The sequence below is a fragment of the Ranitomeya variabilis genome, chromosome 2 (assembly GCF_051348905.1).
Source record: "Ranitomeya variabilis isolate aRanVar5 chromosome 2, aRanVar5.hap1, whole genome shotgun sequence".
NCBI classification, from domain to species: Eukaryota; Metazoa; Chordata; class Amphibia; order Anura; family Dendrobatidae; genus Ranitomeya; species Ranitomeya variabilis.
Window position 1 is genome coordinate 1,108,677,333 of NC_135233.1, and position 17,179 is coordinate 1,108,694,511.

General features: G+C 44.9%; 1 protein-coding gene across 1 annotated transcript in view; it reads right to left on the reverse strand.

Moving 5' to 3' along the window:
* Positions 1–16,106, reverse strand: part of LOC143808835 (extracellular calcium-sensing receptor-like) — a 33,048-nt gene extending 16,942 nt beyond the window's left edge. Inside the window, exons 1-4 of the mRNA XM_077291936.1 lie at positions 15,842–16,106; positions 15,082–15,373; positions 14,109–14,930; positions 12,580–12,804 (exon numbers count right to left, since the gene is read on the reverse strand). Of these exons, the coding sequence (XP_077148051.1) occupies positions 12,580–12,804; positions 14,109–14,930; positions 15,082–15,373; positions 15,842–16,050 (1,548 nt within the window). The 5' untranslated portion in view covers positions 16,051–16,106. The remainder of the gene's footprint in view (positions 1–12,579; positions 12,805–14,108; positions 14,931–15,081; positions 15,374–15,841) is intronic.
* Positions 16,107–17,179: the final 1,073 nt, after the last annotated feature.

A 17,179-nucleotide genomic window follows, 5' to 3' on the forward strand; every position in this document is an offset into this window, starting at 1 on the left:
GACCAATGTGGGATTCCTTGTGAGGTGATAAAACAAGGATATCATCCAAGTATACAACCATAAAGTGCCCGATAAAATCAGAGCAAACATCATTTATGAAGTTCTGAAAGACCGTGGGTGCATTCGTGAGACCAAAGGGCATGACCAAATTTTCAAACAGACCCTCGGAGGTGAGAAATGCCATTTTCCACTCGTATCCTTCCTGAATACGTATAAGGTTATATGCTCCCCTGAGATCATGTTTGGAAAACCACTTAGCCCCAGACAATCGGTTATAGAGATCAGGAATGAGTGGAAGAGGGTAGGTATTTCTCACTGTAATTTTATTAGTTCCAGGAAATCGAGGCAAGGGCGTAAACCGCCATCTTTTATCTTGGCAAAAAAGAATCCCGCGGTCACAGGTGAGACAGAAGGATGGATGTGACCTTTGTGTAGACTATCAGGGATATACTTTTTCATAGCAATACGTTCCGGGCCAGAAAGATTGTACAAATGGGCTTTGGGGAATTTAGAACCCAGAATAAGGTTAATGGTACAATCATAAGGACGATGGGGTGGCAAGACCTCAGCCTCTTTTTCGGAGAACACGTCCCCAAAGTCCTTCAGGTACTCCAGAATACCCTCCGGACTAATGGCAGACACAAAAACAGAAGAAAGACAACCATTGGAACAATTAGGACCCCATTTAGCAATATCACGAGATCCCCAGTCTATAACAGGATTATGCCTCTGCAACCAGGGGAACCCCAACACCAGTCCCGCAAGAAGATTATTCATAACATAACATGAAATTCCTTCCTGGTGCAAGGAACCCATCTTGAGGAGGAACTCCTCAGAGACAAACTTAAGGATATTTTGAGCCAACTGTGTCTTATCAATGGCAACAATATGGATGGGAGTCTCTAGCCTAACTATCCCTAACTTTAACTTGGACACCAGACTATAGTCAATGAAGTTCATGGAAGATCCACAGTCCACAAACGCTGAAGTGGATGTAAAACCACCTCCATAAAACAATTCCACCTCTAACATAACTTTTTGAAATAATGAAAATGGTACCTTGGAGTCTAGATGACCTCCTAGCTCATCACCCAGATGCATCACTCTGCAGCTTGTTACTCTATGAACAAGAGGGGCAGTCCTTCCAATGTCCCGGATCTCACCAATAAAAACATAATTTCCCATCACGTCGTCGCTTCCTCTCTTTCTCCGTGAAGTTGGTGGTACCAACTTCCATAGTCTCCTTGAATGACCTCACGTCAGACTTGGCAGGCAAAACAGGAATCTCATGCTGGATAATTCCTCTCTCCCGTCACCTCCGGTCCATACGAATGGCCTGGGTCATGGTCTCCTCCAGGGCACTGGGTGGTGTATGAAGGGCCAGCGTGCCCTTGAGATGATCAGAAAGTTCTCTCTCTAACAGGCATCTCAGAGCAGCAAGACACCTCAACAGACCACCGCCTAAACTCAGAACAATACTGTTCAGCAGTGAGTTCATTCTGGGAGAGACCCATGATCATGTCCTCTGCTACCCTGACCTGGTCGGGTTCGTCATAAATCAGTCCCAAAGCCTCAAAGAATCTGTCCACAGACACATGTTCAGGGGCAGAAGCAGGTAGAGAAAAAGCCCACGACTGAGGTCCCTCCTGCAGTAAGGAAATGATTATCCCCACCTGCTGACTCTCATCACCAGAAGATAGAGGTCTAAAAGAAAACAATAGCTTGCAATTCTCCCTAAAAGTATGGAATCTCTCTCTCACCGGAGAAGATATCTGGGAGCTTGACTGTAGGTTCAGGAGAGTGCAATGAAGCATCAACAGTGTTAGAGTGCCTACAGTCAGTCTGCAACAATTTTACTGTATTAGCAAGCTCCCTTTGCAGGTGGTTATGAGACGAGGCCAAGGCCCTCTGTTCCATAAACAGGTCTTGTATCATCACTGTCAAGCTGTCCATTTGATCTGCCAAGGTATGGAGCGGATCCATAGCAAGCAGAGCAGAGAAAAAAAATGCAGAAATCCCTTTAAATGTGTGGTCAGCTATAATGTCATGCTGCTGCAGTGCAGTGTAATGCAACCTCCACCAGAGGGAGCTTGAGAGGGAAGGGAGACTGCATACACAGAGTAGCTCCACAGAGCAGCAGCACAGGTGTCACCAAATGGCAAGAGAGTGGTCAGACAAGCCAAATCAAAAGCATTCAGATGCAAAGTACAAAAAGCAGTAAGCAGTATACGTGGTCAGGAACAAGCCAGGGGGTTCAGCAATGGTCAGAAGTGGATAAGACAAACACAGAAAGCAGAAGCGAGTCCGAGTACAGGTCGAGTCAGAAACCAGATAATCAAACCGAGAAACAGAGAAACGCTGGGAAAAGGGCAGACAGAGGAAGACAACAGACACGGGGCAAGTCAGGGATCACAGCAGGACAAATCAAGGGTTACCAGAGTCATGTTCACATGCCGAAGGCAGAACTATAGCTGACATCGCCAGCAGGATGCATGGGAGCTAAATAGTAAACCTGAACCCAGAATCAGGCAGAGCAAACTTAACCCTTGACATGATCCACCTGGAAAAAGGCAGACAGGATTAAACCCTGGAACGGATCATGACAAAACGGCTTCACCCAACCACTAACAATGAGTGGAGAAAACGCTTTGATGTTATCATTCATTTTCTCTGAAGAAAGCCCAAGAAAGCAAAAATTCTGTAGGGGTATGCAAAGTTTTGAGCACAACTGTGCATACTGACAAACTAACATGACTAGAAAATATACAGCGCATATAAAATAGAACCAGTGTGCACCATATAAGTGCACCATAGAAGTGTGGAGCTATGAATTAATCCAGAATTTAATTTGAAGTATATGGACTGTACCGTGCCATCTGCCACCATCGCACTCTAATCAGCTTGTCCATTTATCTATTCTTCCTACAGGTACGTGACCCAACGTTCCACACTGACTTTCCCCTACCTCAGCTTCTTGGTATGCTTTTCAACTAACTCGTTATACCCCCAATGTTATTTATTACCTCCTTTTTTACTCAGCCTTGATCATCCTGCCTCTGGCTCACTCTTAATTATCTGACCAAGATGAGCACAGGCCACAAATATATTGCAAACCAGACGTCAGCCTGCCCAGTGCATCAAATAAGTGTGAGCTATGAATTAATCAATAATTTAACCAGAAGGCAACTAAAGGTAACTGGATACACTCACTGTAAACAATGTTTCTGTTTGTTTTCACTCTCACCCCCCTAGTCCTTCACCTTCTACTAACTTCCCTAGTCCCTATACCTAGTAAGGAACTGGTCATCTCTCCCTCCATCCTCCCCATCCATCTCACCTTCTCCTCAGAACTATTCCTCTACATACAGTGCCTACAAGTAGTATTCAACCCCCTACAGATTTAGCAGGTTTAATAAGATGCAAATAAGTTAGAGCCTTCAAACTTCAAACAAGAGCAGGATTTATTAACAGATGCATAAATCTTACAAACCAAAAAGTTTTGTTGCTCAGTTACATTTTTATAAATTTTAAACATAAAGTGTGGGTCAATTATTATTCAACCCCTAGGTTTAATATTTTGTGGAATAACCTTTGTTTGCAATTACAGCTAATAATCGTCTTTTATAAGACCTGATCAGGCCGGCACAGGTCTCTGGAGTTATCTTGGCCCACTCCTCCATGCAGATCTTCTCCAAGTTATCTAGGTTCTTTGGGTGTCTCATGTGGACTTTAATCTTGAGCTCCTTCCACAAGTTTTCAATTGGGTTAAGGTCAGGAGACTGACTAGGCCACTGCAACACCTTGATTTTTTGCCTCTTGAACCAGGCCTTGGTTTTCTTGGCTGTGTGCTTTGGGTCGTTGTCTTGTTGGAAGATGAAATGACGACCCATCTTAAGATCCTTGATGGAGGAGCGGAGGTTCTTGGCCAAAATCTCCAGGTAGGCCGTGCTATCCATCTTCCCATGGATGCGGACCAGATGGCCAGGCCCCTTGGCTGAGAAACAGCCCCACAGCATGATGCTGCCACCACCATGCTTGACTGTAGGGATGGTATTCTTGGGGTCGTATGCAGTGCCATCCAGTCTCCAAACGTCACGTGTGTGGTTGGCACCAAAGATCTCGATCTTGGTCTCATCAGACCAGAGAACCTTGAACCAGTCAGTCTCAGAGTCCTCCAAGTGAACATGAGCAAACTGTAGACGAGCCTTGACATGACGCTTTGAAAGTAAAGGTACCTTACGGGCTCGTCTGGAACGGAGACTATTGCGGTGGAGTACGTTACTTATGGCATTGACTGAAACCAATGTCCCCACTGCCATGAGATCTTCCCGGAGCTCCTTCCTTGTTGTCCTTGGGTTAGCCTTGACTCTTCGGACAAGCCTGGCCTCGGCACGGGAGGAAACTTTCAAAGGCTGTCCAGGCCGTGGAAGGCTAACAGTAGTTCCATAAGCCTTCCACTTCCGGATGATGCTCCCAACAGTGGAGACAGGTAGGCCCAACTCCTTGGAAAGGGTTTTGTACCCCTTGCCAGCCTTGTGACCCTCCACGATCTTGTCTCTGATGGCCTTGGAATGCTCCTTTGTCTTTCCCATGTTGACCATGTATGAGTGCTGTTCACAAGTTTGGGGAGGGTCTTAAATAGTCAGAAAAGGCTGGAAAAAGAGATAATTAATCCAAACATGTGAAGCTCATTGTTCTTTGTGCCTGAACTACTTCTTAATACTTTAGGGGAACCAAACAGAATTCTGGTGGGTTGAGGGGTTGAATAATAAATGACCCTCTGAAAAGACTTTTCACAATTTAAAAAAAAAATAAACAAAGAAATAACATTCTTTTTTGCTGCAGTGCATTTCACACTTCCAGGCTGATCTACAGTCCAAATGTCACAATGCCAAGTTAATTCCAAATGTGTAAACCTGCTAAATCTGCAGGGGGTTGAATACTACTTGTAGGCACTGTATAACCCTCTGTCTCAAAACACAGGCAGCCCCCTCATGCTCTTTCCTGCACCCCCTACTAACACTTTCTCTGCTCTTCCTGACTGCTGGTGATATCTCTCCAAATCTTGGTCCTCTTCACCACATCCCCAGTCACTTCCACCTCCCATCGATGCTCTACCACACATTTCTGTAACTTCTCTAATCTTATACTCATTCGCCCTGCCCCCGCTTCCCCAGTCCCACTAACGGGAGCTCTATGAAATGCTTGCTCCGACTGCAATAAACTTTCCTACATTCATGATCTTTTTATTACTAACAAACTTTCCTTCCTCGCTATCACCAAAACTGGCTCACCCCCCTCTGACACAACCTCTCCAGCTGCACTTTCATGGATTCCACCTTTCCCACACCTCCCACCCCAGCAGCAAGCATGGTGGAGGAGTTGTTTTTCTCCTATCAGATAGAGTAACTATTCCTTCACCCAAATCCCACTGCCACCCTCTGTTACCCTCCCTTCCTTTGAGGTGCACTCTGTGCAAATCTACTCTCCCACCAACCTCCAACTGGCTGTCATTTACTGCCCCCAGGGACAGCCACCATTTACTTTGACCACTTTACCACCTAGCTACTTAATTTCCACTCCACTGACATCCCCAGTATCATCATAAGTGACTTCAACATCGCCACTGACACTTCCCTCTCAGCTGTCACTAAACTTCTATCTCTCACTTCCTTGTTTGGCCTATCTCAATGGTCTACTGCAGCCACCCACAAAGATGGCCACATACTGGACCTCATCTTCACCCACCTCTGCTCCTTATCTAACCTCTGTAACACACCTCTCCCTCTTTCTGACCACAACCTACTTACATTTCCTCGCCTATTCAGATCCATAATCCCCACACCACAAACTTGAACATCCTCTCTCTGAATTCCTTCTCCCTTTTACAGACATAAGTTCCTTACACAATAGCTGCAGCTCTCTAATTGGTCACCCCTCTCACACATACCAAAGATCACAAAATCAACAGACAACCCTGGCACACCAGCCTGACCAAAGAACTGAGAAGGGCTTCCAGGGTTGCTGAGCAGAGATGGAAAAGATCCCACTCCAATGAGCACTTCATAGCATTCAAACAGTCCCTCACTACTTTCAAGGCCACATTCGCTCCAGCAAAACAAACCTATTTCTCATCTCTCATAGCCTCCCTGTCTCACAACCCTAAACAGCTATTCAACACTTTCAATTCTCTCCTCTGTCCCCCAGCACCTCTTCCATCTCCAAACATCTTTGCTGAAGACTTTACCTCATTCTTCTGGAAGAAGATTGATAACATCAGTGAAAGCTTTGGCCTAAAACCCCCACAACCCCTCTTCCTAACTACTCAGCCGTTCTCCTCCCAAACCTCCAAAACCAACTTTTTCACCATTACAGAAGATCAACTTTCTTTCCTACTCTCAAAATCACATCACACCACCCGTGCACCTGATCTGATCCCATCCCACTTCATCCCAAAACTCACCACAATTTTCATCCCAAGCTAACTCTAACCCATCTTTTCAACCTATCACTAACAGCTGATGTTTTCCTGTCGTGCTTCAAACATGCCTCAATCACACCCATCCTCAAAGAGCCCTCTCTAGACTGATCTTCTGTATGTAGCTATGACCCCTTATCACATCTCCCCTATGTCTCAAAACTACTGGAACAACATGTCCATTTCAAACTGTCCTGCCACCTCTCTTTTGCTCCCTCTTCGGCCGCTTACAGTCTGGCTACTGACTGCATCACTCCACTGAAACTGCCCTAACTATAGTCACCAATGACCTCCTAACTGCCAAAGTCAAATGACATTATGCTGTCCTCCTCCTCCTGGACCTGTCCTCTGCCTTTGACACAGTGTACCATTCCCTATTACGGCAGACCCTCTCATCTCCTGGCATCACAGACTTGGTTGTATCTTGGATCTCATCATACCTAACAGACCAGACATTCAGCGTCTCCCACTCACACACCACCTCCTCACCTCGCCCCCTGTCGGAGTCCCAACAGGTTCAGTCCTAGGGCCCCTGCTTTTCTCCATTTATACCTTCTTCCTGTGACAGCTCATAGAATTACACGGCTTGCAGTACCACCTCTATGCTGATGACTAGGGTTGAGCGACCTTTAGTTTTTTAGGGTCAAGTCGGGTTTTGTGAAACCCGACTGTCTTAAAAGTCGAGTCGAGTGAAATCGGCCGACCACCGTTCAAATTCGGGGATCGGCCGAAACACGAAACCCAATGAAGAAATTATTATTATTTTTTTTTTATTATTATTTTTCTCTCTCTCTCTCTCTCTCCTGAACGCCAGAACGCTGATTTTGCACATTGCTCCCAGAACGCTCATTTTACACTTTGCACATCACAAAAAATGCCGTTAGTTGTGTACGCCCCCTAACACCTATGTCATCACTCTACCGCTCCTTTATTGGCTGCAAAAATGGCGCTAAACGCGTCATACGAAACACGACTTTCGTGCCAAGTTCGCGTACCGCGTGGCTGACCCCACACAGGGATCGGGTCGGGTTTCATGAGACGCCGACTTTGCCAAAAGTCGGCGACTTATGAAAATGAACGATCCGTTTCGCTCACCCTACTGATGACACACAGATCTACATCTCTGGACCAGATATCACCTCCCTACTAACCAGAATCTCACAATGTCTGTCCGCTATTTTATCCTTTTTCTCTGCTAGATTTCTGAAACTTAGCATGGACAAAACAGAATTCATCATCTTTCCCCCATCTCACTCGACTACTCTAGCGGACCTATCCATTAAAGTAAATGGCTGCCCACTCTCCCCAGTCCCACAAGCTCGCTGCCTCGTGGTAATTTTTGACTCTGATCTCTCCTTCGAGCCACATATCCAAGCCCTTTCCACTTCCTGCTGACTTCAACTAAAAAATGTTCCCGAATCCATGCATTGCTCAACCAAGAATGTGCAAATCACTACTGCATAGTTCCAAAGACATACTGATAGGGAATTTAGATTGTGAGAAGAAAAATAACCAGCTCACCAGTAATGCATTAGTTGAAATTCGGGAGCACGGACCCACTGTGTCCAAACTTATAAAGTCCAATAGAAGAAAAATGTCCAGCTCCACCGAATCCGTGAAGATAAAATTTCTTTATTCACAAACTTGTAACATAGAGGATACAACCTTCAGCACAAACCATGTGGGTGTGAATCTCAACACGGATTCGGTGGAGCTGGACAATTTTCTTCTTTTGAATTTAGATTGTGAGCCCCATCAGGGACAGAGATGATAATGTGTGCAATCTGTAAAGCGCTGCGGAATATGTTAGCGCTATATAAAAATAAAGATTATTATTATTACATTATTATTATTAGTGCATGTCCTCATTATCTCCAGCTTTGACTACTGCAACCTCCTGCTCTGTGGCCTCCCCTCTAAAGGTACCTTCACATGGAGCGGCGCTGCAGCGATAGCGACAACGATGCCGATCGCTGCAGCGTCGCTGTTTGGTCGCTGGAGAGCTGTCACACAGACCGCTCTCCAGCGACCAACGATGCCGAGGTCCCCGGGTAACCAGGGTAAATATCGGGTTACTAAGCGCAGGGCCGCGCTTAGTAACCTGATGTTTACCCTGGTTACCAGCGTAAAATGTAAAAAAAACAAACAGTACATACTTACATGCGTCCCCCGGCGTCCGCTTCCTGCACTGACTGAGCGCCGGCAGTAGCAGGGCACAGCGGTGACGTCACCGCTGTGCTGTGCTTTCACTTTCACTTTACGGCGCTCAGTCAGTGTGGGAAGCGGACGCCGGGGGACGCATGTAAGTATGTACTGTTTGTTTTTTTTACATTTTACACTGGTAACCAGGGTAAACATCGGGTTACTAAGCGCGGCCCTGTGCTTAGTAACCCAATGTTTACCCTGGTTACCAGTGTAAAATATCACTGGTATCGTTGCTTTTGCTGTCAAACACAACGATACACGGCGATCGGACGACCAAATAAAGTTCTGAACTTTATTCAGCGACCAGCGACATCACAGCAGGATCCTGATCGCTGCTGCGTGTCAAACTAAACGATATCGCTAGCCAGGACGCTGCAACGTCACGGATCGCTAGCGATATCGTTACAAAGTCGTTTAGTGTGAAGGTACCTTAACACTCTCGCATCCCTCCAATCTACTCTACACTCTGCTGCCCGACTAATCCACTTATACCCCTGTAATACCCAAGGTTCCTGGTTGTTACAGCGGCCTTGCTTTCCACACGGGGAGAGTGATGTCACGCTTGGAAGCGATGAAGGATCTCTTTATCAGGTAATCACAAACATGCAACATGTTCACACTCCAGGCCAGAAGGGGGAAGTCTGATCCAGCTTGTGGGTGGCTCCCCTATATATATTCTGGTCTGGAGGGAAAGTTAGGCTACTTTCACACTAGCGTCATGCACTGCATGTCGCAATGCGACGTTGCGGCGCACTGACGCAAACTGTGAATGCGCCGCACAACGGTGGCAGCGGATGCATTTTTACAACGCATCCGCTGCTCCATTGTGATGTGCGGGGGTGGAGTTCTGGCTGCGCATGCGCAGTCAGAAAAGACGGTCACGACGCCCAAAAAAATGTTACATGTAACGTTTTTTGGTGGCGACGGTCCGACGCAACACGACGCAACCGTCGCACGACGGTTGCAATGTGTGGCAATGCGTCGCACTGTGTCGCTAATGCAAGTGTATGGAGAAAAAACGCATCCTGCAAGCACTTTTGCAGGATGCATTTTTTCAACAAAACGACGCATAGCGACGTGCAGTGCACGACACTAGTGTGAAAGTAGCCTTAGTGAGTTGGTGAGAGGAGTCAAGGGGTGCCAGACAGCAGCCTAGAGCAGTCTGAGGCAGAGAGTCTGAGGGAGGGGCCGTGCAGCCACGAGGGTGCTGCAGCTCCTGGAAAGAGAGAAGTGAAAGCAGAACAGATCATAGAGAGCGTGAAGGGGAAGTGAAGCAAAGAAGAGTGAAGAGCTGAGGGTTAGCTGTGACTGAGCTACCTCCCTACTGAATGCAGATACCGGTAGCTGGAAGACCGGGGTTGTGAAGTACTCTACATCTCACAGCAGAAAGCAGCAGGATAGCTGGATTGCAAGTCACCTGTCCACCATTTAAACCTGAGGACACAGTAGCTCATAGAGCCCGGGTCGTGATAGAGATCCTGTAAAAAGGCTCGAGCTACCTGTCATATGGGTAGTGTCCTATCAACAAGGGGGACAGAGAGAGAAAACGTGAGGACCTTGTGTGAGGCCTAAGGCAGCAAGGGACTACACCACAGCGCTAGAGGGAAGGCTTCCAACCCCACCTGGCAAGGGGGATTCCAGACTCATTTCCATGCTGGCCAGACCATCGTCACCTGTGTCCGGTACCCTGGACTGTGGCTGCCTGAATTCATCAGTAAATTAGGTAAAGAGACTGCAAACCTGTGTCCTCCGTTTCTATCTACACCGCCTATCATCTGTCCCTACTACATCGGGGAGCCCTGGGGACCCAGCTTTACATGTAGGAAGCTATATCATCCCTGCTGCCACAATAATCACCCCAGAGGACCGCTTAAAACAGCGTCAGTCATCCCTGACCGAATACCACAGGTGGTCTCACAAACAAATTTATTCTTAAAATCCCTTTAAATACCAACTCCTTTAACATGGGTCTCCAGGGCCACGGACCGGTTTGCCGCCTTGACACATCCCTTTAAGTACCTGACCCGATACCCGATTAAGTACCCCACGGCCCTGGTGGGCGTTACACCCCCGCCATTCCCCGGCCTCTCTCTGTCAATCCCTTCACTGGCTCCCCATTGCCCAGAAACTCCAGTACAAAACCCTAAACATGACATACAAAGCCATCCACAACCTGTCTCCTCCATACATCTGTGACCTCATCTCCTGGTACTTGCCTGCATGCAACCTCCGACCCTCACAAGTTCTCCTTCTCTTATCTCCTCTTCCCACAATCTTCCGACAAGCTTACAACCTGCAGTAACCACCGATCTATCCTCACCTACTGTATCCTCACCCATCCCTTGTAGATTGTGAGCCTTCGCGGGCAGGGTCCTCTCTCCTCCTGGACCAGTCGTGACTTGTTTTGTATAAGATTACTGTACTTTTTTATGTAAACCCCGCCTCACATGTAAAGCGCCATGGAATATATGGCGCTATAATAATAAATAATAACTATGCTAATAATTATTCAGAAACATAATAATAATAATAATTTATTTATAATAATAATAATTTTATTTATATAGCGCCAACATATTCCGCAGCGCTTTACAACTTATAGAGGGGACTTATACAGACAACAGACATTACAGCATAACAGAAATCACAGTTCAAAACAGATACCAGGAGGAATGAGGGCCCTGCTCGCAAGCTACAAACTATGAGGAAAAGGGGAGACACGAGAGGTGGATGGTAACAATTGCTTTAGTTATTTGGACCAGCCATAGTGTAAGGCTCGGGTGTTCATGTAAAGCTGCATGAACCAGTTAACTGCCTAAGTATGTAGCAGTACAGACACAGAGGCTATTAACTGCATAAAGTGTATGAGAACATGATGGAGGAACGTGATTATGTTGTTGTTTTTTATTAATAGGCCACACAGGGATAATTAGGTTAATGCGTTGAGGCGGTAGGCCAATCTGAACAAATGAGTTTTTAGTGCACGCTTAAAACTGTGGGGATTGGGGATTAATTGTATTAACCTAGGTAGTGCATTCCAAAGAATCGGCGCCGCACGTGTAAAGTCTTGGAGACGGGAGTGGGAGGTTCTGATTATTGAGGATGCTAACCCGAGGTCATTAGCAGAGCGGAGGGCACGGGTAGGTTGGTAGACTGAGACCAGAGAGGAGATGTAGGGTGGTGCTGAGCCATGGAGTGCTTTGTGGATGAGGGTAGTAGTTTTGTACTGGATTCTGGATTGGATGGGTAGCCAGTGTAATGACTGGCACAAGGTAGAGGCATCGGTGTAACGGTTGGCGAGGAATATGATCCTGGCAGCAGCATTCAGGACAGATTGGAGCGGGGAGAGTCTGGTAAAAGGTAGGCCAATTAGTAGAGAGTTACAATAGTCCAGACGAGAATGAATAAGTGAGACAGTAAGAGTTTTTGCAGAGTCGAAAGTAAGAAAAGGGCGAATTCTGGAAATGTTTTTGAGATGCAGATAAGAAATACATACAACCTACATATTAATATATTCATAAATAAAATGTTCATATGTCTGCTGTCAGTCAGTAAATAATCTTGCAGTTTTTTGCTAAGTGGATTTGGTGTTAGATCCTAGAATTTCCTGATTTCTGGAGCTGGGTGTGGAGGGGAGGCCGCCTCTCCATCAGGACAGTATTCTGCTGTCAGTCAGGTACAATTTACAAGGGGCCGTATTCCTGGAAGATTAGTGTGAGTCATTGAGGAGCCGCTCTCCGTATGTGACGACTCTGGACTACAGGTCACATTTACCTGCCGCCTTGTGGCCATCGATCCCAGGAGACACTAATCCCTCTGCCCATGTTGATACCTGCCCAATAATACTTCTATAAAGCAAATTATTATGTAAAAGTCCCGGACTCCTCTGTACTCACATGTGAAAACTTCTCATTCCACAGAATGGAGCTGATATTCAATGTGATTTTGTCTCCATCATTAGATTCTGGGTTGACTTTTCCCACTTTCACAAAATTAAATGTGTTCTCGAGAACCTGAACATTAATGATGTCATAGGAAGCTGTGAGGTCACCATCAGCATTAAATGTAAACTTCTCCCCTGACCTGGTACGGAAACTTGATTTCTTGAGGTGATGAAGCACCTGTAGAAGTGGTACATGGTCAGTAAGTATCACAGAATCCACCTCATGACCTTCAATCCTCACCCTGGCGAATATGCAGTCATGGTCCATACTCTGAACCGGCCATTACAGCTCCATGGTTGACATTTGGTCAGGGGCTGGCTCGTCATACCGCAACCAGTACATGGGATGGAAACAATTAAAGTTTCAATCATTTGGGCCTTATCTAGAGGATTTATCTGGTAGTGAATGAACAATATATTCAAATTTTATGAATCAGGACTCTAAAATATGTTCTGAATGTTGCTCATGAGCCAAGTGATTTCTTCTTTTTAGAATTGACATAAATGGCTACAACGGCCACACAGTAAGAAGATTAACTGTGCAAACCTGAGACAAAGACTGATGTGACCTAATCTCACTGAATACCAAGAAGCAACAATCTGGATGGAATACGGTGACATGGCATGGTGCGGAGTAGTGCGAGGCATGAGGCACTCTATCACCATTTTTCTTAAGTTTATATGCAGAAGATATTTTTAGGAAGGCTAGATTGCTAAAAAGGAAACAAAATTGCTGGACTAATCAACAACAATTTTAAGTACACAGATGATACAATATTGATAGCAACAAGTGTGGATGGAATGAAGGACTCATTTTTCGAAGTGGCAAGACGGAACTTTCGAACATGGAACCCTACCCAACACAAAGAAGATGAAGATATCGACTACTGCCGGGTATGACGGTGGGGCACATGTGAGATGGATGGCTACAAACTGAAAGTTGTAAAGGACTTCAAACTTCTCGGATCAATCATCGAAATGCAGCGATGATACCAGAAGTCAATGGGAGAATAGCTATGGGCAAATCAACAATGAAGTGACTGGACAAGGTCTTCAAGTTGAGGAACATTTCACTGGCAATTTATGCACAGTACATAGTTTGGTATTTTGATGTCTTTGAAATGTGGCGCTGGAGAAGGACTTCAACAATACCATGGATAGCAAGTAGAACAAATAAATTAATTTTGGAATGAATAAAGCCAGAAATGTCATTTGAAGCAACGATCGCCAAGCTACAACTTGCCTACTTTGGACACAACATACAAAGAGAGCAATAACTGGAGGAGGTCAGAAGAATAGAAGGAACAATACAAAGAGGACGACTAGCAACCCAATGGCTTGAGAAGATCCTGCTGGAGCTATCTAGGCTTGGACAAAATCAGTGTTTCTCCAGATTGTTCATCTATCAAGTTGCATTGGCTGGAGATTGAGTTGAAAGCGGTAAAACAAAACCAAGAAAACATTATATAAATCATCACATACCTTCAAAGGTTTTACATTCCTAAATTCATCACAGATTCCATCATGGCATCCAAGAAGCCAGTGCAATGCATGAGCGTAGGCATACACCGCTAGGTAGGCATGGTAGGTGAAACTCAGGTCATTGGTCTCAAATAAGAAAGGCATATTGTCTCCAAGGTCTTCTTTCCCTGTGCAGTGTGCTGTGTCATTTTTATTGAGGACAGCTGAGGTTTGCAGGTCCCTGTCCCCATTAGTCCACTTGCAGTTGAATGCTTTCTCCCAGAAAACTTTCATAAATGGGTACGAAGGATGATCAGATGGACTCAGATTGAGAAGAAAGCTCTCAAATCCAGGCATATCTCCTGTTTTTGGAATCAATCCAATGGTGCCATTCAAAATCTTCCAGGTATTTTTAGAATAAAGTCCTGGAGTGATTGCAAAGGAAACAGAAGTTATGAATATCTTCCCAGTCACACCCTCAGCAAACAGAGCACCTAGCAGAGCTTTCGTGTGGACCTCAGGACAGTGCAGAACAATCACATTGACCGTGCTTTTCTTAATGACCTGGACCACGCTGGAAATCTGTCTGGCTGAATAGCTCAGGTGAATTTTCTCCAGGAAGGCTATACAAACTCCAATTCTCTCCATACTGGCTTGGATGACTTGTGCTCCTTGTAGCCCCACATCATTGTCCACCACCAACATTCCCACCCATGTCCAACCAAAATGACCAACCAGCTGAGAAAGAGCAATGTTCTGAAAAGCGTTGCTAGTTACTGTGCGGAAGAATGATGGGAAGTTAATCTTATTACTAAGGCTGGACAGGGTGGCCCCATGGCTGATCTGCAAAATACACATAATCTATTTCAGAATCCATGAAATTTCCTATAATATTGATATACAGTAACTGAAGTTTGCAGCTTTACATAGTGAAAGCAAAGAGCAGATCAATGCATCATTCATAACAGGTGAGATGTGTGTACAAATGCTTTACCTGTGGGTAATGGAGGACACCAAGGATTCGAGCTATTGGAAGAGATAACGCTGAGTAAACATCCCCAATGATCCCAGCTTTGACAGATTGGAGGCAACAATCATAATCTGGAATAGGGTTAGCAGTTCCGGATAACAACGACATGAGTCCTCTGACTGCTCTCAGTTCAGACATACAAGTGTCTACGAGACTGAAACCCAGCGTGACATTAGGCAGGAGGTTCGGAGTTTGATTAACTTCATTTAGTGCAAATATGAGGCCAAGAACATCTCGGTAGTAACGAATGTGGAAACTGTGAGAACCAGAAGATAATGAGAGATTTATAGCTTATTTTATAATAAACACTAATTAATCTGAAATATACAGAGGCTGCAAGAAACGAGAAGAAGACATCATCAAGAAAGATCAATAAATGGTCAACGTGATCTGAAGCAACATGGTCACATCTAATTTGACTTTGACCAATGTATTTTCTAGTGACCTGAAGGCTTGACAAAAGCTTAAATGTATTGAGCCAAAACATTGTCACCTGTTCACATGGGCCATTACAACATTATTGGCACGCAATTTACCTAGACTGCTGCCCACCTTCTTGAGGTTTGTACAAAAAATGATTGATGGGTGACAACTAGCCGGTTGACACCTATCTTTGTATTTTATTAACACTGTTTTATTTTTTTCTGCTGATATGAAGAGCAAGACACTATTTTTGATGTAACATTAGAAGCATCAGAAGTAGAAAGGATGAACCCACCCTTACCTGGTGCACAATACAGGCTTTGGCAGCTCCTGGAAAGTTGGTGGTTGGAAGTAAAATTCAGAGTGAACAACGAAGGTTCCTCCAATTAAAATATCTCCATTCTGGAGGAAGGAATCCATTGTCCATCCCTGAAGGCTGCAGCCAAGCTGGGAATGTTCTTCACTCAGTGAAGACAGAAGAAGAAGGAGTATTTGAAGAATTCTTCTCATGGAGACGGAATGGTCGTCTGAGATGTATCGAGAGTGTATGCCACGTCAAGCAACTGGAACTGAAGCAAAATGATGCCAACTTTGCTGATGCAGCATTTTTAAGCTATCTTTGATGTTAACTCATAATAATTCTATAGTTAATATGTTTAAAAAAAGCTCATAGAGGGGAAAGGATAAAATGAGGGAGAATATGTACAACTATGCATGATCCGGTCCGAACCAGAAAAGCAGTTGTCGATCCACTGAGCAACCATTCAGAAAAGACCTTAGCACATAACATGAACCGACTGATTTAAATTATTTTCTTCTAAAAAAAGAATCCAAGCCTTTTTCAAAACCATCAATGGTTCCCATTGTGAGCATCTCCTGGGGTAGACTATTCCCCAGATTAATAGTTGCCATGGCAAAGAAACCTTTCTCCCGGCACCAGACGTGTCCCATGGTCTTTTGTGGGCTTTTTATGAAGCCACTTGTTACCTCAATTTTTTTATGGGTAATTTCTGTACTTGTATAAGTCAATCATGACACCCTTATACGTCACATCTCAAGACAGACTACATTTCATTCCTGTAGTCCTTCCTCATAACTAGGCTCCTCCATGAACCTTATCAGTTTTGTGACTTTTATGTGATACTTCTCTAGGTCCAGGGCGGCCTTCTTCCTATGAACTAGTACCGAGAACTGAGCTGCATATTCCAGATGAGGTTGTACTAATGCTTTACACAGTGGTCATGTTACATCCCTGTCCTGCAAGCTCATACCTCTTAATTCATGACTGTGTCCTTCTGGCTTTAGAAGCAGCTGACTGACATTGTGCCGGTATTTAGTTTGAGAAGTGCAAGAAGAACCAGATCCATCTGTACAAGTGACTCTCCTAGTTATACTCCCATTAAACATAAAATGCCTGCAGATAAATCTACTCTACAAGTGACTCTCCTAGTTTTACTCCCATTAAACATATAATACCTGCAGATAATTCCACTCTACAAGTGACTCTCCTAGTTGTACTCCCATTAAACATATAATACCTGCAGATTATTCTCCTCTACAAGTGACTCTACAAGTTTTACTCCCATTAAACATATAATACCTGCAGATTATTCTCCTCTACAAGTGACTCTCCTAGTTT